Here is a 22,777-nt window from a genome sequence, read left to right as displayed (position 1 = left end):
ACTCATGCTGACAATACAATAGAAGCGGGCCCATCTCGATGACATGGGGCTCTAGAAGTCGACGAGACAAAGAAAGACTTGATCAATAGTAGGAATTATGAATGTTTTGGAATTAGCCCTGACAGGAAAAGTCTATCCGAGAGAAAGAAAGCCCAGAAATAACAAGTTTCTAGAAGGAGCTCGGTTGTCATTTCCAAAAGAATTTTCATACTTAAATTGAAGGGCGATGAAGCACACATCTACTGAAGTCTGTCTTGTATCAATACCATCAACCACGCTACACAGCAGGCGTATGAACCAACCTGACACCATGAAAACAACCTTTGTCATTTTCATCACTTGACTTTTGTTGGGCTTGGATATTCAAACAACTTGTACAGAGTACAAACGACACAACCCCATCTACAGCAAAAACAAAAATAGCGACAACACTGCTGTTCTGCATGGCAAGAATAGAATAGGCTCAAATCAGTGGAGAAGGTTAAGCCCAAGAAATTTCAACCACCGTGGTTTTACTAGCTACCACTGTTGTAACTTCTGCGATGTATTTTTTTCGTACTTGAATGCCTGCTTGATGTAGACATCCTCAGGTAGTTTACAAGTTGCTTTTTGGTATGTATTGTTACGACAACCAACGATCGAGCAGCCTGCGCACCTTTTTAAGAGACTCAGAAACCTTAGCATATGTTTCAAATTTTGCTGCATTGCCCAAAGTACTTTGAGACAGCTTTTCAACAATCTCAATGTCAACCACCTTCGCCACATCGAAAGTGTTTACCTCACTCCTTTTGTAGCCCTTCTGATTTGCCACAATTCGTTTCTCCGTTCCTTCTTCCACAAAATCGCAGTTGTAGTGCGTATGCCCAAACGCCCAGAGCCTGACACTTGAACTCGTCCAACATATCTGGTCAGAAAGATCTGTGACAAACGCAGACCTGACTTGATTGGAATCTTCAAGCTTCTTGGGATCATTGGCCGCACTAAGCATCGTTGGGCTGAAGTGTGTGAAGACCACTATCGTTCGTCGAGGCTCATCTCGTGTTATCTGCTCTATTTGAGCATTTAACCAGGTAAGATCTTCCATATGAGAAGCGTTATGAGCATCAATATCCCACTCCAATGTCTCTGAGAAATCGGAGCAGAAAAGCGACACAGATTGACATTGCTCGTCGTTGATGTGAGAGAAAAGAGTACAACCCAGAACAGTCAAACTGTCCGTAATATCACATCTCGTTCAATTGAGAAACACAAAACGGCCCATTTCCACTCCCTCCTCGCGATATTCATTCATTCTACGTTGGAAATCCAGCATAGTTGCAACGGCTGCCTTCACTTTCGTTCCGTATGCTTCGTGATTTCCTTGGACGAAGAAAACAATCTCGAATACCCGCAGCTGGTCTTTGAGAAAAGCAATAAGTTCATAATCTAAGACTTTTCCAATGTCGCCCAGGAGAGCCAAATATTTACATTCTTATTGGATTTTGAAGTGCTGATATGATGGCCTCGCGCTTGGATTCTCCAAATGGAGATTTGACATAATTTGGAACTGAACTGGAGACATCTGAGCGATACCACTCGATTGGTAGTGAGTTTTGTGCGGCTACAAAATGGCAATAATCGTTGTTAGTCAAGTTTGAAAGTATGAATCATACCCAGGCATGAAGATAGTTGTAATGAATTGTTGTCATATTGTCGAACAAAATAGTAGACGAGGTGGCATGCTCAGTAAAAGTTCAGAGCTACAAGGCGTATAATCTACAGGAACTCACAGGGCTTAAAAATAACTACAGGCCAGCACTAAAATCTTCATTGTCTCATTGGCTCAACTCACGTGCTACTTGCTACTTAGCGCATCGCTTGGTCCGTGCCACAAAGACCTTCTCTTCTCGAATGTCGCACAAGATGCAACCTCTGCGATAATCGTGACTATGTAAGCTCTAGGTAAGCAAGTCATATCGAACGAAATGTACTGTCCCATGGATATGATTTACGCTTAAAATCCCTTGTTGCTTCTTTGCCCACTTATAGGTTCAATTGCCGCGTTTCAAGCTCATGGTTTAAAGTGCTTGCGAACCCCGAACCCAGGTGAAGCGCTTATTCAGATCAGACAAGTGTCTCTCATCCAATGATGCTACTATGCTACACAATACCTTAAATCGTAGCTTGATGGCGCGTTTCTTCTTTGCGGCTCACATACCAAGACTTTAATGACTGGTCTTCAATGATTCAATCTTAAATATGGTCGCTTCAGAGACTACCGACCTTACCAACGGCCATGTCAAGCGGACTGTTTCCTATTGGCAAACTCAGCGCATGTTACTACACTTGGCCGTCTCATGAATTTATAGAGTCATGATATGATCTACAGAGCATAATTTGGAAATCTAGATCGATGGTACAAAAGTTCTGGGCTCTTGGAGTTGACAGTAAGAATGTGTAAGTATGAATATTTAAGATCTGTATTTCCTCATATGTTTGCTTCCATCATCATCTCAACAACCAGTCTTTTCATCTACTACAAAATACCTCTTTCCCTCTCACTTCTTTTCTTTGTTTGGCTAGGGTCAGAATTTAGGACGTTCTCTTCGGAACAATCACATCATTCTTTTGCTGCTAGATCAGCTTAAAACTTTCACTTCTCCACCAATTCGAGCCACCTCCGAGGACAAATAAGATATTCTCTCTTCAAATACTATCAGTGACGCAGATTCTGTTTATTCTGCTATTCAACACCTGTTTACTGGGAAGCCTCCTCCATCATTATTGTATCACTTTCATCCCGGTTTCAGATACTCTCGTCCAGCACAATGTTTTCACCAAAAGGTCAAGATTATGGCTCTTTCGGTTTTGCCTTTACCATCACTCGGGCTTTACAGGCCATTTGCCTGATTTGCATTCTTAGTATGTCTGCAAATTTTATTGCAGAGATCAATTCGGTCGACACAGCCCCACCATCAGTTATCATTGCAACTCTCAGTATTGTATGTTATCCTCATTCCCAGATTCCTTCTTAACTCTTACTAATTTCTAACAGGTTGTGATTGTGGTCGTGTTTCTTCTTATAGGCTATCTTCTCTATCTTGAGCTCCAACTCAGCTTCCTCTTGGCTACAGCATTCGATGCAGCGGCTCTTATTGCTCTCATTGTTGTTTCTGTGAAAGTCGGAACCCCACTTTCTTATCTAGATTGTCCTGCCCTCCCCAATGTTGGAGTGACTTCCGCATTCGTCGAATCAACTGTCGGGAATTTCTCCAAAGCTAATTACTACTTTTGGGTCGGTGCATCGAAGACGGCATGTTACGAAATGAAAGCCATCTGGGGATTCAGCATGGCACTTTGTGTTCTATTTTTCTTCAGTGGTATTATCAACATGTGCATATGGAAAAAGAACAAGCTGGTTGCGTCGAAGCGAGATTTGGAGTATCAAGGTTAAATCAACATATAGATAATGAGTAGCACGGTGGTGCAGATGGGAAGAGTGGATTGATGTGCAAAATGTCTACTGGAAGTCGGAAATAATGGAGACTACGATCATGATAGCGAGCAGAAAAACTGGGATAAGAGTCAGGAGGGTTGTCTAAATATAGGCACCCAAAATGAAGGCGGAAGATACTGCACCAAAACTTTCAAGATTTGGTGTTGAATCAACAGCATAGAGAATCGGCGAGGAAGGTTACGAATTAAACGAAAAAAGGAAAAAGGCGGGGTTCCTCTGGTAGCATGATGGGGAGGTAATAAGGTGGACAAAATTAGTTCTCATGGCTGGGAGGTTTTCTTCTGTTGGCATGGGATCCATTGGTTAATGGTTATTGTTTGATTTTTTGTTTTGGGTTGTAATAATCGTCAATGAGACTCTATTTAATACACATTTTTTTGGATTCTATACATAGCCCATCATGTTTCCTGCATCCTATGAGTGAAAGAATGAACGCCCAACCTACTTTCGAGTCCTAGGCCTGGCTCAATCCGGCCTCGGAATACCTATGGAAAGTAGCTCTGTCCACGGCCCACTCCGCCATTCGACCTGTCAAATCTGAGTAGTATTCCGATCTATTAGCGTCGCGGATTGAAAAAAAAAATAAGTCTTCGACCCGTCCCATGTATTTAGTCGCTGCACCATACCCGGAATCCGACCCGGCAATATATATGTCCCCAATTATGACCAAAAAAAATTCACTGAACTCATCAACGACAGCATCACCAAACGAGAATGATTCATTCGCTAAAATGGCATCGGTACTCATTGGATCCCAAATAAATTTGGAATTTCCATCGCCAAGCGAGGCAGGGTAAACAACGTGTACCACGCACGTACTACAACACAGCACAGCACAGCACAGCACAGCACATATAGAACAGGACCAAGGCTTTGGGAAAAGTCATCGGTACCAAGAAGCAAATCGTGCTATCGTCTGCACATCATCTGTTTGTGTGTGGCGGTAAGATATGCGTAATGACATGTTGGGTATTATGATTGGATGAACGCCAAAAATTGTGAGATCTTACAAGCAAACGGGACTCTGCGAATCATTTGGGGCTGTGATATGTGAGGTGCTGATCTTCAGATTGTTTTTTGGAGGAGACAGGATAGCTTATATTTTAGATGTTGCTTGGTTAGCGATCATATAAAATTAGCTAACTATACAAATGATTTTTTGGGATTAGTGTTTCATTCATGCAATGCGAATAAATAGATGCCCAGCTTTTGACAAGCTTTAATCAATTATCATTTCTTTTTTCGAACTCTTTTCGAAAGAATGTTGTCAACCAAATCCTGCTTTGAGAAAAAAGAAAAGGCATGACAAGAGGCCTGTGTTGCATGTATGTACGTAGGTACCTAGTAGTACGACGCATCAATCGCTCTTTTTGATGGAAGAGGCGTCTTCCGTTTCTAGAAACGAGGATCAAGGAAACGGATATTTATCTAGTATCTACCTCTACTCTAAACTTTGGATCTTGGGTAGCATTAAAGCTCTTGGTAAGAATTATATCATACATGCTGAAGATGACCATTTTACTCACCTGCTGATATGACTGACTGTACCTCCTCAAACGCCTTCAATCAATCGTAGATAGTTGCAACTTTGCACTCATACCAACCATAGCATATTCCATATTATCGGTACCAATAAAAACAGTACAAGGGAGATGGTACTATTTCTCGGTAGTAAGGTAGTAGCACAGTAGCACTCCATTATAGGCTAACACTTAGCCTGGCCTGGCATCCCAAAAGTCATAGATCCGCTTGGACCTAAAGTCTTACATTACGAGTCTACCACCTTGTACAAATCAGCGGGCAAAAATTGATTAATCATTTTCAGCTGTGGTCAAGATGGGCCAATTACACCTTATCTTATTTCTGGATGATATATATCCATAGTGATACCAATATGGTCTAGTAGTAAGTCAGAAGCTGGGTGGATATATACTTCTTGTTCCTACTGCGCCTCTCTTGAAGTATTGCTCTCTATCTGTATCTAAGGTATCAAGGAGGTCTATAGAGATTTACCATCTCAATCTTCATTTCCCTATCGACGCAAACATGGCTAAAACAATATTTACAACGATTACACCTCTCCCTCCTAATGTATCCCGCCAAACCGTCCTCGACACCCTACACGATCATCTCGAAATGATCGATCTCAATCCATCCCACGCCGAACGCACACCCACCAAGCCCCCTTCCTCTGCCAACCCTGAAGAATATCACTGTCAATGGTATCGCATTACCGACCGAATTGCCTATCTACCCGGCAATCTCTACACCGGTACCGTATCCTTCAACGCCTGTTTCCACGATTTGGCAAATGGACTACAAACACATTGCTATGCGCCCATGGGCTTAGACATCAAGGAAAAATGGACGATCGAAGGAAACATGCCTGGAGAACCAGCGGTTCCGAGAGAAATCGGCATTAATGCGCCGGTGGAGGGATTATACATCCGAGAAGATGTAGAGATGAAATGCAACATTCTGATGACGAGATTCGTGCGGAAAACCTTACAGGAATGTTTGAAAGCGCTGGTGGCTCGATTGGTAGTGAAAGCGCAGTTGCAAGAGGCGCATGAGAGAAATAGGAGATTGACGGTTGGAAGCGCAAGTGCATATGATAGGGAAGGTGGTACGATGACGCCGCCCTTGAGTCCTCCATTGAGGAGCCCTGGAATGGCTTCGGGGGGTAGCGTTGGTAGGAGAGGAAGTGCATATAGTGGATTGAGTGTCCCGACGAGTCCTCCATTGACCCCTTACAATCCTGAGAAATGGGCCGAGGCGGGCATGAAGGGCCACCCCGCTTTAAACCCGTACACACCGCTTCAAGTACAGCAGCAGCAACAGCAACAGCAATTATATCAGATGCATCATGATAGAAAGAGTTACGGGGGACAAGATCAGAGATGGTCGGGCATTAGTGATAAGACACAAACCTCCTTGCCTGGTCCTCCGAACTATGCGAATAAGCCTGTCAACTACACACATAAACCTACCAGGATCTCCGAAATGGAAGCGCCGCCCGGCCCGGTTGAATTGCCGTAGGTGAAGGTGAAAATGGTGTAGGAGGTATGAAGAACAAGATCTCGAGGACAATTGTCGGTAATGGATGGGAACGTTCGCTTGATATGGTTAATTTAAAAAAAAGGAGGATTATCATGAGCAGAGAGTTTATGGGGTTCGGAAGAAGGAGTTTGATACCACTTACTAGTACCGAAGTATCTGCTTCGAGGGCATACCCAGTTGTATGATCTTAATACAACTAAGACAGACACATGCATCGGACTGTCGTTTCAAGAGGTCATGAAGTTAGAAGAATCACCATGATAGGAATGGGAAAATGGGGATCGGCGGAATAAAAACTGGCCGTCTGTCTAGCGCCATGTGATAGCACGTTTTTTAACTGTACATTAATGACGATTTATGATATTGGGAGGAAAGAATCTGGGTAATTTCGAAATATTTGGAGTGTTGGTCTGTCAAATTTATCGAATTTTGGAATTATTTCGGCTCAAATATCATCCTAAAACTCAGGCATGAAAATTCCTCACGGGAAGTTACATGTGTTTGCATAATCTTGAGATTCACAATAATGACGTTTAAGTTCCCCATGTCTCAGAGGTCGGCTGTGAACAAAATGAACAAATTTTATTGAGGATCTATGTGTACAAACAAGCCCCGCATCATACACGCTCATGCCCCAAACCCCTCTAAATTCCTATCTATGATGCCATTCTGCTCATATCGTTTCTTATACGTTGGTAATCGAGGAGACCTAAACATGTCAGTAAATAATTCAAGGAAAAACAATGGAATGAGAAATCGTCAGGCATACCTTCAATCGAACCAACAGCACTAATTGCAATATCTTGATCCCACAACTTTCTTTGCGCAAAGCTCATAACATCCTTCTCGCTAATGGCTCCAATAACACGCTCAATCTCCTCTGGTCCCATACGGCGGCCAGTGGTGATGATTTGTCTTCCAATATCTTCAGCGACGGCAGTGGTGCCGTCTAAGGAAAGAAGAATGGATGCCTTGAGTTGAGCCTTGGCACGCTCAACTTCGGCTTCGGTGACGTTATATGATAGACGAGACCATTCACGGAGAGTGAAATGAACTAAATCGTCAATACGGGTAGTCTTGTCAGTGACAAGGTAGATACCCCAAAGTCCGGTATCGCTATAACTTGTTGAGAAACTCATAAAGCTGTTGGCCAAGTCGTTCTTGTGGACGAAACCACTGAGCTTGCTACCCATGTGAGGAGCGTTGCCCATAGCTTTATCCCAGTTACCGACGATAGCTTGGGTAACCAAGGCAGTAAAGTAATCATCATCTTTCCAGCTGACACCCTCAACAGCGATGGCAATGTTGGCAGTTGGGATGGTGTCGTCACGGACTCTGACCTCAGAACCAATGAATTCTGGCTTTTGCTTTTGAGCGTTGGCAATGGCGAGAGCAGCGCTGGAATGTGGTTGAGATGCAAGACCAGCAAAGTGCTTCTCAGCGAGATCAACGAGTTGCTGGTGGGGAACACCTCCGGCACCAACAAGAACCATACGATCAGCAGTGTAGTTTGTCTTAATATAGTTGGTCAAGTCCTCTCTTTGAATGGATTGGATGTTTTGAGCGGGTCCCAAAATGGTACGTCCTAAAGGTTGTCCTTGGAAAGCAGTTGCGTGTAAATGATCGAAAACGACTTCCTCCAATTGCTTATCAACCTCCTCAGATTCTCTCAAAATAACATCACGTTCTCTGTTAATCGCCGAAGGTTCGAGTTTGGAATTTTGAAGAATATCGGAGAGAATGTTGACAGTTGCTGGTACGTCAGAGTTGAAAGCCTTGGCGTAGTAAACTGTGTTTTCACGCTTCCAGAGAATTAGCAAAGTGCCCGCGCTATTCAAATGAATATAAACGTACGGAAGTGTAGGCGTTCAAATGGCCACCCATGTTCTCAATTTCCAACTCCAATTGATGCTGCGTTCGGTTGCTGGTTCCCTATTCTCATTGTAAGTCCAATTGAACTTTCCACCCGAGACTGAAGTATACCTTGAAGGCAAGATGTTCCAAGAAATGAGCAGTGCCGTTGGTCTTGTCGGTTTCTGCCCGAGAACCGGCATCGATCCATACACCAACTGTCGAAGTTTGTGCCCATGGCGAGTGTTCTGTAGCGATCTTTTCTCTTATCAGCACTTTGCCCCTCCATCATTCGTATTCAAAACTTACCGTTAGACCGTTTGAAAGAGTTGTGGTCTCTGTCTTGACGCCATTTTTTGTGACTGGAGTCGCGAATCCTCTTCTCAGTCCAGATACGACATTTGGAGCAGCGCGGGTGCGCAGTCCTTTTGTAAGGTTTAATGCTAACCGCCGAGACGCCATAGGGATATGATGTGAGGGTTGTGGTGGAAATAAAACAAATTGAAGATAACCCGATGAGTTCAAATTACTAGAATTTAGTAAACCTGAAGAGCTTAGTCGTTGATCATATTTCAACCAATCAAATTTGTTCCGGCTTTGATGACCTTACACGTGACTTGTTGCCGAGCTACCTAGTTATTCCGAACATCGTCGACCGAGCATTGAAGGACCTGAGTGATATGTCGTCGACTCTTTTACACTCAATAATTGTAATAGAAATTCACAATGGCTTCATTCCTCAAACCATCAATCATTAGGCAGACTTGCCTCGCTGCGTCGAAGCGCAATTTCTCTACAAAGATCCCCTCCAGTTTCCCCGCAATCAACAAGCCCGCTGGTCGCAGTACTTTTGTTCGAGATGCATTGCCAGGTTCAATGCGTGTAGCGGCATTCCATGCAAGTGGCAGACAAGCAATTCTACCCCCATTACCTCGTGAGCTTTCCGCTATTGATATGCCTTAATTTTATTGCTAACTACTTCACAGAATCTATCGATGGAACCTGTATGTTGATCCGCCCTCGAGCCAATCCACCATAAACTAATAATTTGTATAGCAAACGACGCAGCACCCGTACCTAAGCCATCCCCCTCCCACGGCTCCTACCATTGGACCTTCGAGCGTTTAATCGCCGTTGGTCTCGTTCCTCTCACAGTCGCTCCCTTCGTTTCCGGATCATTGAATCCAGCTACCGACGCTCTTCTTTGCGCGGCTATTCTCATTCACTCACATATTGGCTTCGAGTCGTGTATTATCGATTATTTCCCAGCAAGGAGAGTGCCAAAAACTAAAGCTCTATTTTGGTGGGGCTTGAGAGGAGCAACTGTTTTGGTTGGAGTTGGATTGTATGAATTCGAAACAAATGATGTCGGAGTTACTGAGGGTATCAAGAGAATTTGGCGCGCATAAGACGGCCGGGAGGAGTTTGTATTATTCAAGAATAAGCAGCGTACACACAGTACAATATCAAGGCTGTCCAACAAATGTCGCTTTAAGTTCTGTCAAGTGAGATCGCCATTTGCCTAGAATTTTGAGTGTATGTGCAGCAAAACACGGGTTCCCGTGGTCTTTTTTCAAGCTTGAAAAGTAACATCAAAGCAAAGTGTAATGGCAGAGAGTGATGCCAGCTTCTTAAACCTCTACCTTGCCGAATTGCTTTACTAGACTCACATTGAGTACTCACCACGCTTTGCTTTTGTTGATATACCTTTGCATACTACTCGTCATTAAGAAAGCATATCTCCAGCATAGGATACTCTGTTTTGCTACAATCTCGGAAGCCCGACCTAGAAAATGTAGAACAGGAGGCAATATCTCATACCATCCCCAGTATGTTATGCAGAGTTGATTTGTGTGTCTTGACGCGCAATTTTTGAAAGGGAAGTATGGGATCGTTGGAAGATGCGTTGGAAACTAAGTCATTTTCTTTTCCACCATGGGGGTGGTGAGACTCTCGCCATGAATCTCCTTGCTGGGGTCGCCAAAATCAACCATAGATATACTACAAGAAGCGTTTCTTTAAAAAACCATGATACCCAATCTCGCTGTGAGACGCGACTCAAACGAAGAGTAGAGAATAGAGTTCGAACAGCATGACTTAATTCAGGGTGAGCAAAATTCCAAAAAATTGAAACCATGTAATGTAAACGATCCCGTTTTCAATTCAAACCAGACGAACTGAGTTCTTCAATCAACAATGTCTTCGGATGTTAAGCAGCGGTCCCGTTTGAGGGGATGTGAAGACCTAGTGCGTTACCACTAAGCCATCTGGACTTTGTTTCTTGGTGAAGTGATAGGGATTGTTTATATTCATATAGTTAACCAAAGAGCCTCACTTTTATACCCTGTCACTTTGTACCTTTGCTACCTACAAATATTCTGTATTAGGCCTAACCCGGAAGTCCGCACTGCCTCATATAATACTGAGCCACAGTGAGAATTCAACGTCTTCCTATTTTTATCGATCAAGTTTTCAATTTGTCTTCATCACAACTATATTTTCGAAAACGCTCCTACTAGCAAGAAAGCATTATGCCACAGAATAGAGTATGCAGACTTCCCGCTGGAGAAAATAAGAAATTAATGTGACTCTAGCTCTCCCCTCTGACCTGTCTAACCCCCACTCCATTCCAACGTCTGTCTCCATTTCCCACAGAATCACTCACCACCAATAAACATATCGACTACAATTGGTATGGGTCTTTCGATCGTCACAAAATAGTTACAGAGGCGACTTCTTTCCTCTCTACCCACGCTTCTTTCTCAGCTTCATGCATATCCTCTACCTTTTTCGATTTCCTCGATATCGCTTGGAAATATTGCAATGAGTATGAAAGAATTCCAACAGAGGCCTGTTGGTTTACGATCCGTCTCACCAAACCGAGTGATGTGTTTGTGATGCCTAGGTGGCATCGAGATGCGAGAATGTTCGACTGTACCTGTCTCCATTCTCAATCGGGACACGAGGATGAGGGATCCAGCAGCGACCCTAAGAAGGAAAAGGCAATTCACAGTAAATATGCCACCACACTCCTTGGCCCTTGCACTCGACTGCTCCCAGAAACTCCTTTTGTTAGAAGTAGCATGGTCGAAGTCATGGGTCTGAGTTGTGAAGAAGAAGAAAGGATTCAACTGGCAAAGCGGTTTGAGAATGAAGAATGTGTTAGTCTGGTGGTGGGAGATATAATTCGTTTTACTTGGGGAGATGAAGATTCACCTGTTCATTCAGAGCCGGATATCAGTTGCAGTCATAGAGTCTTTCTTAGTTTGATGTTTGGCAGTGAAGAGGAGCTTAGACAAATGTGCAAGTGGCGGGATATGGAATTCAGAGAGTACAAGATTGATTCCAGATGAAAGAGTCGACGTCCCTTTTCATCTAAAGAAGATTCACTGTATCAAAACAGATTCCTGTCTTTGATACGTACAAAAGGCGATAATACAGACAGAGCCGGTAGAACTGGAGGATATGTCGAGCCTCCGTATTTGTTGACAGGTTTTAGAAAGCTCTTTTCTTGTGTATGAGAAGAAAAGAAAGATGAGACATGTAGCTTATGATAAGTTGCACATCATTGTCAAATAATGTGATTTGATTTCTTAATTGACACTTTAATTACACTATGGATCAGGAGCCGACATAATCCTCGCCGCTATTCTCAGCAATCACTACGAACTAAAATCCATACTCCTATCCAAAACTGAATACACGATTAGTTTCAGGCGAACTTTCCAGCAACACGCTTCTGTTTCTTATTCAATTGTCCGAGCATCGCAGGTCTATAATTAGAAGGAGAAGCCTCGAGAGTCTGTGTATCTTCCTGAGCTTGTCTTTTGGGCTTACGGCCTGCTTCCATCTCGGACCTGGAGATCAAGGTAGAAGCAATTTTTTGTGCGGGGCTTCTGAGTTTTCGTTTTCGGGAATTGGCGACATTAGTGCTCGGTTGAGTTTCTGGAGGTGGGGGTTGAATGATGGGAATGCCATTCTCATCTAACTCTCCTTCTTCTTCTGCATCGTGTATAAACTCCATTGCCCGTCCCATCGAATGATTGATCATAATCATTTCATCTTCACTCTGAGAACCAGGAGTCTGCAGGCCGGTCTCATGATCTTGGTCATCTGTATTCACAACCTCAGTACGCGTGTGCAAAAGTTGTATGTTAACGTTCATTTTAACTTCCAATCCTTTTGGAAGGTTTGGGAGCGAGAAATCGAATCCGGAGAGGATAGCTTTAGTCGTGAGCTGGAGGAGACCTTCCTATTTTTTTAGTCAGGAGAGTGCAGGCATAAGTAGTTCGGGCTGACGCGCAGATACAGAATATGAATTATCAGATCATAGGCAAGAAAAGAAATGTTCAATGGAGACTTTTTAAAAGACTTACCAATTCAGGCCCTCCATTTGTCTCATTCAATTTCTGTTCAATAGCAGCTAATTCCCTGGATTGATCCCTCCGACGGGCAAGACGTGATTGATTCTCAACGAAAGCAACGATTCCCTCTTTAATAGTGGGCTTTTCTATACCGGCAGCTGTGAGTTGCGCCAAAAGCTCTTTGGTGGTGAAATTGTTGAGGTCCATGCTGCTTGGCTGATAGTTTATGACACGAGTTGAGAAGGGAGAGGGAGGTTGATTGTATATTTCTTTCTTTCTTGGCTGAATGAATACATGAATTTTAGGTATTGAATATATGCTATGCTGTACTTGAGAATCAAAATTAGAAATTTTTTTGGCATTAAATAGATGGGTGAATGAGAAAGCCGTAGAATTAGCGTTCTTGTGAGTTTTCTACTATACTGTAGAGGTGAATTCGTCGGGTTAAAGAGAGCCAATGAGATGAGATAGAATGCCAAAAAAATGAATCGAGCGGAGTTATTTTCTGGAGAGTTAAAACTTTGGAGTGTAATGACCTATCTTTGTCTGGGAAGACTAGTTAGCAGCTGATGTGGTAATAGCTCTTCCTCTATATATAGAAATCAAGAACCATGGTCTTTTTAAGTAGTAGAAAGGAATATTCAACCTTGAAAGGGGTGCAGTCAAGTACGTATATGCAGTATTGATCTATGGTTTCAAAGAAGAGACATCACATTCAGAGGTGATCACTAAAATTAGGTTGCACATATATATATCTTTCTACAACAATCATACAGGATATTCTACTATAAAACTTGACATTATGAACCACGGAAACCAACGTCTTTGTTTTCTTCGGAAGAGTAGAATTGCGCCTTTATACACTCAGCGCATGATGTTCGGTTGATTTGACTTGCCATAATCCGCAGCACCTTCACATACAGCATCATAAACACTTACATTTATTTCCAACAAGGCACCAGAGTTCAGTGGTATCATCGCAACAAAGTTACTCAGTTGTTGTTTCGTAATTTTTTGAACTGTCGTGTATGATCCATCTTCCTTTGATCAGATACAAAAAACCTACTCAAATAGATTCTATCTCAGTCCAAACCTAAGCGAGAAAAGACCTAATTCAACAAGACCAAATCCATCTATCTACCATTTCAAACCACAAACTTGTGTGAATAGGCTGATTTAATCCATCAAATAGAATGATAGAGTCAAAGGTATCAATAATTGATAGTAGTATATCCACTCAACATACCCAAACTCCAATGCTCAAAGAAAGTTCGTTGACAACCCCCCTTTTCTCCTAATACCATTGGAATCCAGTAGTCCAATAAACAACAATCCAAAGTCTCAACTTTCCAACCCAAAATCAACGATTCAAAAAGTATTCACAAGTACACAATTCCATCTCAACATTGTTGATCCACAACAAAGTTCATCACCCGGCCGATGTCTAGAGTGACTAGTCTTCTCACACCCAGGTTCTCTCCAACTTTCTCAAATCAACTTCTTAACAACACCACACCACAACATCCCAGCCCACCAGCAACCTTTGAAGAAAAGTAATTCTTCTTTCTTCTAACCATACAATTACTTGACATTCTTGTAAGCGATTATTGATGAAACTCTTTCTTATCACAAGTAAAAGTTTCACACTCCTTCATACTCGTTGATTGTATTCTTACAATCAACGCTCTACACTGTAAATTACTAACGAGAAATAAATCGTAGTCCACATAATCACAAACTCTCAACACGTAATCAAAATGACAGACCCTTCCCCCTCAAAAGCCATGGACCAAGTGGAAATCGACCCCCTTTCCACCACCATCGACTCCACCGCCTCCGCAAACTCCACTCCTCCCCCAAACGTAACCGCCAGTACCGCTGCTGCAATTCCCCAATCAAGAATTGTCTTTGACGAAATGCTCGCTGCATACCAAGCCACGAGAGACGAAGACTACCACTACAACATGATTCCCATTCCCGATCTCCTCCGCCATCTCCGCGAGCGCGGTATCCAAGCGTCCTTCAGAGATGCAATGGTTCTGATGCTTCTCGTCGATGACGAGAACCGTGATTTGGTATACCAAAACTTTCATTTCACGCATGGGACTGCGAATTGTTTTGTTGCGGAACGTTCTAACCTGGTGTACGAGGAAGATTTTGGAGAAAGTGAAGTTGGAGATGCGTCACCAGGTCGGCATGTTCAGGCTGGTGATGACCAATCTGCCAATGAGGAGGTTGAGAAGCCGGATATGATGGAGGTTGAACAAGCAGAGTTTTCTGTAAGTAACATCCCATACTTGAATTAAATGAGGCGAACAGTATGAACGAATAAATTACTGATGTTTAAACACACAGTCCGACGATTCTACTCAACATGAAGCCCATAAGGAGCTTTAAATCCTCCCCCAACAGCCGTTCCATTAGCTTGAGAGAAATGCATACTCCACGAATTTTCATTTTGGATTGAGCCCATCTCTGTGGGGCCAATCGTTCGAGCAATTCGGGATTTTCGTTTGTGGCAATGGTTACTTCTCCCATACTACGGATATGGTATCGACAGTTACCTTCGGGATCTACGGGAGGAATACATTTTTCATAGGATACATACACACTTGCACAATTGAGGATAATTTATTCTAAAACAAGGAGCTCATGTACCCCAAACGTACCCCAAATGCGGGGGATCTACATGCATCTACCCTTAGCGGCCCTACTAGTCTCGCAGTTCTACTAGCCATGAATAGAGTTTCAATCCACAACATTGACCCCGTTTCTCGGATGTGGCAAAGCATATATCAAATCATGACATAAGAATGACAAGACCGTCCTCGGGAACCTCAAACCTCAAACCTCAAACCCCAAAACTCAAATCTCCCAAGCCAAGATCAAAATGCAGTGAAAACACGAAATTCCTCTTCCAAAAAATGAAGCACACTCACAACCATGATTCCAAAGCTCTCATAGTTGCTCGTTACCCCAAGAAAAATCCATATATTAATATAAAAGCAACACCAACATGGACCGGAATCTTCGATCCTTCTTTCCGGCTGCTGATCCTTCCTCGATATCTGGGGGTACAGACGGCCATCGTACCCCTTCCCTCTTCTCGCCGCATCACGAGTTTGGAGTACGAACAGGAACAGGAACAGGAACAACAGAGATGGCGGGACCAGCAACGAGAAGAACAATCCACACAATCCGAAGCGAAAAATACGAGTGAGAGCTCGAGTCCTACATTGAGTATTCGTAGTTCCTGTTCTTGTTCCTGTTCTCATTCCTGTATCTCCGAATCCTCGCATTCTGCACTTCGTACGGGTAGTTCTTCTTCCGATTCCTCATATACGTCAATTTCTTCAACGAAAATGTTCTCAACTACAAATTCTACACATACCCATACCCATACTCAAACCCACCCCCCAAATCCCAGCACACGCAACTCTCTCCATACCCCCCAACTTTCCCCAAAGAGCCTCGCAAGTCCAGCGCACTTCTCAGAAATAGAAATACAAGAGACTCCGACCCGGACTCCGATTCCCAAACCGTCGCTGGATATACTCTCCGATTCGAACACAGATTCAGATTCAGATTGCGACGATAATGACGATGATGATGAAGATTTCATCGACGAGAACGACGATTTTCAACCTGTAATAAAAGATAACACAGAGGAAGATTCAACAATCTGTGATCTCATGGAGAGAATGCGCAAGATGAGTATATGAACTTCGAAGAAGAACGACTAGAGAATTCCTCGAAAGGGGGGGAAAAAAGTAGTAAAATACATAACGAGATATTGGAATGATGTTTGCAATCCACTCGAGAGTATATCTAATAATACAATCCAAAGATCTGTATCCCTCATTCATACTCACTCATCTGCAAGATTGCAGTACATCCCGATATCCCAAGGGTTTCTATTCCTACCTACTTACAATACGCTACGACTATAATATCAACGACGAGCAAAAAATACTAGAGGATTAACAATCTAAACTCATCCTCCCATCACAGTTCCCAATCAACATACCCATACCTTGCAATACCCTCCATCATCTCCGCACAGATCCAAGCCCGCGCTGCAAAGAAGATAGGATAAATGCACCCTTGTAATACGGAGTCCCAACCTCGAACCTGACTCGATATCGAATACTCTTTTCCACATACACATACACATACACATAAACATCCCATCTCAAACACGACACAGACCAAACAATCCACGAGACGAATCGAAACGTCGCGGCCAGATACCTGCTTATCAGCGAACTGCGCAACGGCGGATGAAATAAACAGATTCGATGGGATCCTATATATCTTGGGGAAGAATATTTCGATACCCATTGAAAGGAGACGAATTTAAAGAGGAGAAAAAGAGAGAAAATGATGAGGACTTATACCTCATTCTTTTGATTAGATACTATACTATTATACCTCTTCGTCAAATGCACGGAATGAATTTATTCAATAGAACTTAATATTAATCAGAATCAATCAGTCAATCAAATCAAAATCTTAAAATAATATAAAAAAAATTCTCTCTATCCTTTCTAACCAAAAAAAGAACAAGTTAAATACTCCACGCTATGCCCTTCTCCATACATGCCCTTGTATATCCATACCGAACCCATACCATACCGTGCCTCCCATCAAAGATAACCCACATCCAAAAGAGAGGACGGAAGAAAATTAAAAGTTCCAACCCAATCCATGCTCACTCATCTAAACTCCTACAATATGCTAATATACACTTGCTATCAAAGGTATTTCATCGAAAATTCTCATCGCTACGCCGTACCTCAACACCCAAGCTCCTTTCATTCATGTCCCATGCCTTGTTTGGGTTCGTTTGCATTACATCCCGCGTCCATCCGCTAGAATCAAGTATACAGGAATGTTGAAATCCCATGTCCTTATATTATCGCCGTGATGAAATCGAGACCTTCCTAATCATCGGAATTTTCTTCTTTTAGAGCAAGATTTTTTAGTCCCGTAATGACTTCGGCATCGGTATCAATTTTCTCGGGCTGAGGGGTGAGTTGATCATCTAGTCTGACACCGCCCCCTTCGAGCGCTGAGTCCTCTTCGTAATAATCATCTTCAATTGCGTTGTCGTAGTATTCCTGATCTTGACCTTCTCCCTCTAACACCATACTTCTTCCCAAACCATCATCACCCTCTATTGACTCCATCAAAAGACTTTCATCTAGACCTTCCTCGTAGTAATTGTCTTCGTCTAAAGATTCGCGAGAGATATAACTATCATCCAAATGGTCGTTGTCTTCTTCTTCCTCTTCGTCATCCTCTTCCTCCTCATCTTCCCTTTCTTCAAGATCCTTCTCATCGCTCTCAGACCCACTGAAGTCGTCAAGTTCAAGGACAGGTTCTCGCCAATATGTGAAATCAGTGTATTCCTCTCCTCCGCTAGTGATGAGGGTGTTTACGGGTGGAAAGTAATGGTCCACAACCTCTCGCATATTCACATAGCTGTATCGTAATTTGTTGAGACTGAGCAGATCTAACGAGACTTCTGCATAGCTGTTGATCGTGAAAATACGATTGCTTGGGATACTGACAGAGCGGTATGATAATGCATCAGTGAGCCTGTTACCGAAACCTGCATAGAATGGTGTGCGATTAGGGCCGAACAAGTTCTTAATATCTCTTAGACAAGCCATTTTAAAGACTTCTGGCTTTCTAATATAAACTTCTCGCCTCAAAGCTGCAAGTGTTCTATCAGGACTCAAGATGGTTGGGCCTTTCGGTAAGCGATAATTCTCCTGTACCACACCATTGAGATATGCTCTGGTCGTATCAGCTTGACCTACCGATCGGGAGGTCAAATACATGATATTGTAACCATTGTTGATGATCTCCGTGTAGAGTTTGGCAACTCCGATATGAGTCCAATCTCTTCCGATGTAATTCAAAACATGACCTAAAGCATCTGATTTTGTGATGGTACCATCAATATCGGAAATTACAATGGGTACATCATACCTCCAGAGATACATGTTTGCCTGGCAAGTTGCTCGGTTGACAGTAAAGCTCACGGGATTTGGGCCAGACTTGAGGCCGAGAGCTTTTAATTGATCGCTAGTCAACCGCAAGGTTTTGGCATAGTTTCGATTTGGATCACCGGCAGTTCCAGTGGGTGTCTTGGGTGGTGTTTGCATTCCCAATGACTCCGAACCGGCACGTCGGTGCGTTGGAACGATCGGTGGGTGAAGGATATCACTATCTGTTTCACTACTGTATCCTAAATCCGAAGAAGTGTCGGTCGTCAATCCCGAAGCATTAATGCCTGCCATTGCCGCCCGCTGACTTGCAGCTTCTTTTGCCTCTTCACTACTATATATCCAAAGATTTCCGTTCTCATCCGCACCAATGAGAGCACCAATATCATAGTTGCCTTCCAACTCTTCTGACAAAACCTTTCGCGCGATAACCTCTGCCCGAAGAGCATCATCGTCACTACTTTTGTAGCCCGTCATATCCAACATCAAGTCACCGGTTTCGGTGACCTGACTTGCGATGTTTGAGGCTTGAAGACGATTCGACAATGCCATCGCCCTTTCTATTGCTTCGCGTGTTGGTAGAGGTGGAGGGCTGTGCGATCTTTCAGTGAAAACATCCGATTGCCCGTCGATAGCTGCAACAGTGGGTGTCATGGATCGTGTTTGTCTATCTCGTTCCGTCAAATCGCTAATGTTTGTGCGAGCCGAGGATGACAAGAATTCGTCTGTATGGCTGCGTTGAACTCCAGAATAATCTCCAGGAAGGGTTCTATCAATTGCCTGCTCGGAAGATATCGATGGTGGTGTCAAAGCACCTACTCTGGTCAGTAAAGAACATCTGAAAATGATCTTGGCAGCTTACTGAGATTACTTTGCCTCCTAGGATATAGACCTCCCGCAGATTTTGTAAAACTGTCTGATCTCAAACTTTTATGGCTCATATCCAATGCTAGGAAGTCAGGTTCCGACAGACTTGCTGGGTGCGCACCCGATGCTGGTAGTGGTGGACTGGAAACTGGCGAAACGAGAGGTGACGTCTGCATAGCTTCTGGAATATTATCACTGGTCTCGAAAACGAAGAATGCTTCCCCTCCTTCGCCCAACTTCATGGCGTAATCTTGTTTGACATCGTTGACTCTGAATTCGACCTTCTTCTCGTAGGGTCGAAGGAGAGAGAACTTCCCGAAGCGAACGTGAAATGGCGAACATGCCAATGATCCATCTTCTTGTTCCACGACTATAACATCGATGGCTCCGCTGAGAGTTGCTGGATTTATCGAATTCCAGGTTTTCGAAACCGAACCGCTGATACTTCGCACGTATTGCATTGTCGATGTATTGTAATAAAGAAAGGAATGTTGGTTGGGATGTGGTGTAGTACGGAGGCGAATGTCACCAACGAAGATTTGTAGATGCGCCCCGATTCGTGAAGTGTTGAGAAGTTAATAGCGGAACTTGGAAGAATTATATGTCGATTAGGTCATGCGTAGATTCCTTTAAACTTTGCGACTGATCAAGTGGGGTTAATCCTAGATGAATGTTTGTTGAATGGACGGTGGTAGATTATGTAAAAAGGTGCGTATACGGTAGTAAGATGGTTGAATGAAACCTTTGGCTTGGAAGAAGGTAGTATTGTTCTATTGTATTATACCTAGGCACAGCATCTACATAGGGTGAGAACTTTGGGGGGTTCAAAAAGGGAGGATGGATAACGAGTGAATGTAGTAGAAAAACGAGAGATGTGAGAGTGAGAATATGGAAGCAATAAAGAATCCTATATGGTAAAGTTGTACTTTCCGTCTGGGATGGGAAGCAAGTGAGGGAAGGGAAGCAAGTGAGAGAAGGGAAGGGAAGGGAAAAGTGTTGATGTTGATGCGGATGTTGAGGGTAATAATATGAAGGGTTGGGAATGGGAATGGCAATGCGACCAAAAGTAATAGGTGAGTGACGGACGACACGCACGGAGAAAATGGATTAAGCTCGAATAGGATGAGAATCCGGTGAAACCCCTACCAATAAGGAGAAGTGAGAATTCCCAAAGATTCTAGTCATGCAGCAGTTAAAAGTTTCGATGGATGCACAGGATCTATAGTTAAGGTTAAGCACCCAATTTCTATTTTTGAGCCGGCCGTGAACCGAGAGACATACAGGAAATGGGTACGGAGTATATATGTATATATATGTATATATATACCTGGGAATGTGAATACATATAGGGGGATACATATATAGGTAGTAGTAAAGATGTATACAGATAGATGAGTTGACATGAGCTGACATGAGATAATAAATGGGTGAGAGATTGATGAGTACATAGACCTCGGTAGGTCAGAGTTATGACTAGGTATATCTAATACTCCGGACTGGGAAAGTGTGATCGATTCTCGATGCATTTGAATGTTGGAGTAGAGCACAACACATGTGACAGGAGAATGCAATACCTATGTATGGAGTATTCACGTAACTAATTGTAACTTACAGAGGACCTAGGGAGGTAGAGGTAGAGGTAGAGTTTCCCAAGATGGATTACCCAATGATCAATTCCTACTTTCGGAATGATTGATTTAATTGCGGTCGAATGAAAAAGAAAGTCCTGGCCTAGGATGGGATGCAGAGAATAGTTTGGGGGAAGAGTTTTCTCGTATTAGCTCATTTGGTGGGAAAAGTACCCGTACCTACTTAGGTAAAGAAATGTTGTCTACGCCGTATGGAGTTGAATGCGATGCAGCATTTATGGGCAGCATTTATGGGCAGCATTTATGGATCGATGCCGATGCCGATGCCGATGCCGATGCCGATATCTGGAAATGTTGAGATGATTTTACATGTGAAAGGAGAGGGGGAGGGGGTATTGATACTTGGATATTTGATAGATAGATAGATAGATGATACTAGGAAGAAGGTAGGTAATATCTCAATAAATTCTAGTATACCTAGGTAGGCATCAGATAGGAATCTCCTTTTCTATCTTGATTGATCTTATACTACAAGTAGAGTATCCATCTGCCTACCCAGTAAATACCTAATACTCTACACAACATTGATTGACCCTCTCACTAATGACAATTGTGTGACCATCGTAAGACAAAGCTGTATCATCTCAATGCTCAACGCTCAGTGCTCACTCATACCGTCCCGTCCCGTGCAAAGCAAAGTCCCGAGTACCTATCAGCCTATGTATCAGAAGGGTGAAAATGATCATACCTCAGATACATCTTGGGTATTGTTTCCAATAATACAGAGTGCCAACCTAGATAATCATTTCCTCATTCCATTCAGACTTCACTGTTCCTTCACTCTGATCCAATTCATTTTCGCATATAGATACCACCATACTGTTTTGGGTGATGTTTCAAGTACCGAGTGATGTATGTATTATGTATATACGTTTGAATCACATTCATCAAATTCTGTCTGTCACTTGGCAGATACCTATCTAGTACTGTACTTCAAACATACCCCGCATTTAGTGGTTTTCCTCGTGGGTGGCACAAAAGACGACCACTACTAGGTACTCAATTACACGTGATTAGAATTTAATATTTGATATCTCGAGAGTCATTACCTCGTCCGCACCCATCTACGAAGGAGTATCATTCATTCAATCATCTCTATTATCCATAGGGAGCTTTATTTGATCAACCTTCAACCCAACTTTCACCCAAATAATTGCTCACGCCAATACGCAGGATTCATTTGGCTGGGAAAATCAATCTATTGTTTGGTGGCCATGAACTTCTTCTTTCACATCATATACGCGTAGAACGACGGTAGAAAATTCCTCGGAGCTATCACAACTGACTTTTTCTTACTCGGTACTATCTACATACTAGTCAGTACCTACTACCCGTGCGACCGACCTAGGTACAGACTTCAATCTCATCGAGGTGACGGCCCGCGCCCAGGCCCGTTCAAGATGTTAGCCAGGAGCCAGGAGCCAGGAGCCAGGAGCCAGGATAGATCATCATCGCCAGGATAGATCATCATCGCCA

The 22,777-nt window shown here is 43.1% G+C and overlaps 10 protein-coding genes across 10 annotated transcripts; 6 read left to right on the top strand and 4 right to left on the bottom strand.

Annotated features, from left to right (window-relative positions):
- Positions 1-622: 622 nt before the first annotated feature.
- EAE97_001001 (uncharacterized protein) lies at positions 623-1,084 on the bottom strand (the record flags this gene model as incomplete). Its single annotated transcript, XM_038871511.1, has 1 exon — positions 623-1,084. One exon carries the CDS (start codon positions 1,082-1,084, stop codon positions 623-625), a length of 462 nt encoding a protein of 153 aa, XP_038737412.1.
- Positions 1,085-2,807: 1,723 nt separating this feature from the next.
- Positions 2,808-3,433, top strand: EAE97_001000 (uncharacterized protein; the record flags this gene model as incomplete). Its single annotated transcript, XM_038871510.1, has 2 exons — positions 2,808-2,981; positions 3,035-3,433. 2 exons carry the CDS (start codon positions 2,808-2,810, stop codon positions 3,431-3,433), a joined length of 573 nt encoding a protein of 190 aa, XP_038737411.1.
- Positions 3,434-5,542: 2,109 nt separating this feature from the next.
- On the top strand, positions 5,543-6,535 carry EAE97_000999 (uncharacterized protein; the record flags this gene model as incomplete). The annotated part of the gene is made up of 1 exon (XM_038871509.1): positions 5,543-6,535. The coding sequence occupies one exon, from the start codon at positions 5,543-5,545 to the stop codon at positions 6,533-6,535; it is 993 nt and encodes a 330-aa protein (XP_038737410.1).
- A 677-nt stretch (positions 6,536-7,212) lies between these two features.
- On the bottom strand, positions 7,213-8,869 carry EAE97_000998 (uncharacterized protein; the record flags this gene model as incomplete). The annotated part of the gene is made up of 5 exons (XM_038871508.1): positions 7,213-7,265; positions 7,326-8,358; positions 8,411-8,488; positions 8,540-8,665; positions 8,717-8,869. 5 exons carry the CDS (start codon positions 8,867-8,869, stop codon positions 7,213-7,215), a joined length of 1,443 nt encoding a protein of 480 aa, XP_038737409.1.
- Positions 8,870-9,133: 264 nt separating this feature from the next.
- EAE97_000997 (uncharacterized protein) lies at positions 9,134-9,816 on the top strand (the record flags this gene model as incomplete). Its single annotated transcript, XM_038871507.1, has 3 exons — positions 9,134-9,341; positions 9,394-9,411; positions 9,464-9,816. The coding sequence occupies 3 exons, from the start codon at positions 9,134-9,136 to the stop codon at positions 9,814-9,816; spliced, it is 579 nt and encodes a 192-aa protein (XP_038737408.1).
- Positions 9,817-10,877: 1,061 nt separating this feature from the next.
- EAE97_000995 (uncharacterized protein) lies at positions 10,878-13,407 on the top strand. Its single transcript, XM_038871505.1, has 2 exons — positions 10,878-10,953; positions 11,002-13,407. Exons 1-2 carry the CDS (start codon positions 10,939-10,941, stop codon positions 11,758-11,760), a joined length of 774 nt encoding a protein of 257 aa, XP_038737406.1. The 5' UTR covers positions 10,878-10,938; the 3' UTR covers positions 11,761-13,407.
- Positions 12,120-12,978, bottom strand: EAE97_000996 (uncharacterized protein; the record flags this gene model as incomplete). Its single annotated transcript, XM_038871506.1, has 2 exons — positions 12,120-12,659; positions 12,784-12,978. The coding sequence occupies 2 exons, from the start codon at positions 12,976-12,978 to the stop codon at positions 12,120-12,122; spliced, it is 735 nt and encodes a 244-aa protein (XP_038737407.1).
- Positions 13,408-14,528: 1,121 nt separating the features above from the next.
- Positions 14,529-15,168, top strand: EAE97_000994 (uncharacterized protein; the record flags this gene model as incomplete). Its single annotated transcript, XM_038871504.1, has 2 exons — positions 14,529-15,050; positions 15,127-15,168. 2 exons carry the CDS (start codon positions 14,529-14,531, stop codon positions 15,166-15,168), a joined length of 564 nt encoding a protein of 187 aa, XP_038737405.1.
- A 416-nt stretch (positions 15,169-15,584) lies between these two features.
- EAE97_000993 (uncharacterized protein) lies at positions 15,585-16,493 on the top strand (the record flags this gene model as incomplete). Its single annotated transcript, XM_038871503.1, has 1 exon — positions 15,585-16,493. One exon carries the CDS (start codon positions 15,585-15,587, stop codon positions 16,491-16,493), a length of 909 nt encoding a protein of 302 aa, XP_038737404.1.
- A 1,221-nt stretch (positions 16,494-17,714) lies between these two features.
- EAE97_000992 (uncharacterized protein) lies at positions 17,715-20,113 on the bottom strand (the record flags this gene model as incomplete). The annotated part of the gene is made up of 2 exons (XM_038871502.1): positions 17,715-19,600; positions 19,648-20,113. The coding sequence occupies 2 exons, from the start codon at positions 20,111-20,113 to the stop codon at positions 17,715-17,717; spliced, it is 2,352 nt and encodes a 783-aa protein (XP_038737403.1).
- Positions 20,114-22,777: the final 2,664 nt, after the last annotated feature.

Source organism: Botrytis byssoidea, assembly GCF_014898295.1.
Source record: "Botrytis byssoidea strain MUCL 94 chromosome Unknown BBYS_002, whole genome shotgun sequence".
Lineage (NCBI taxonomy): Eukaryota > Fungi > Ascomycota > Leotiomycetes > Helotiales > Sclerotiniaceae > Botrytis > Botrytis byssoidea.
Note: the sequence above shows the minus strand (reverse complement) of the source record. Positions and strands in the feature narration are given on the sequence as shown.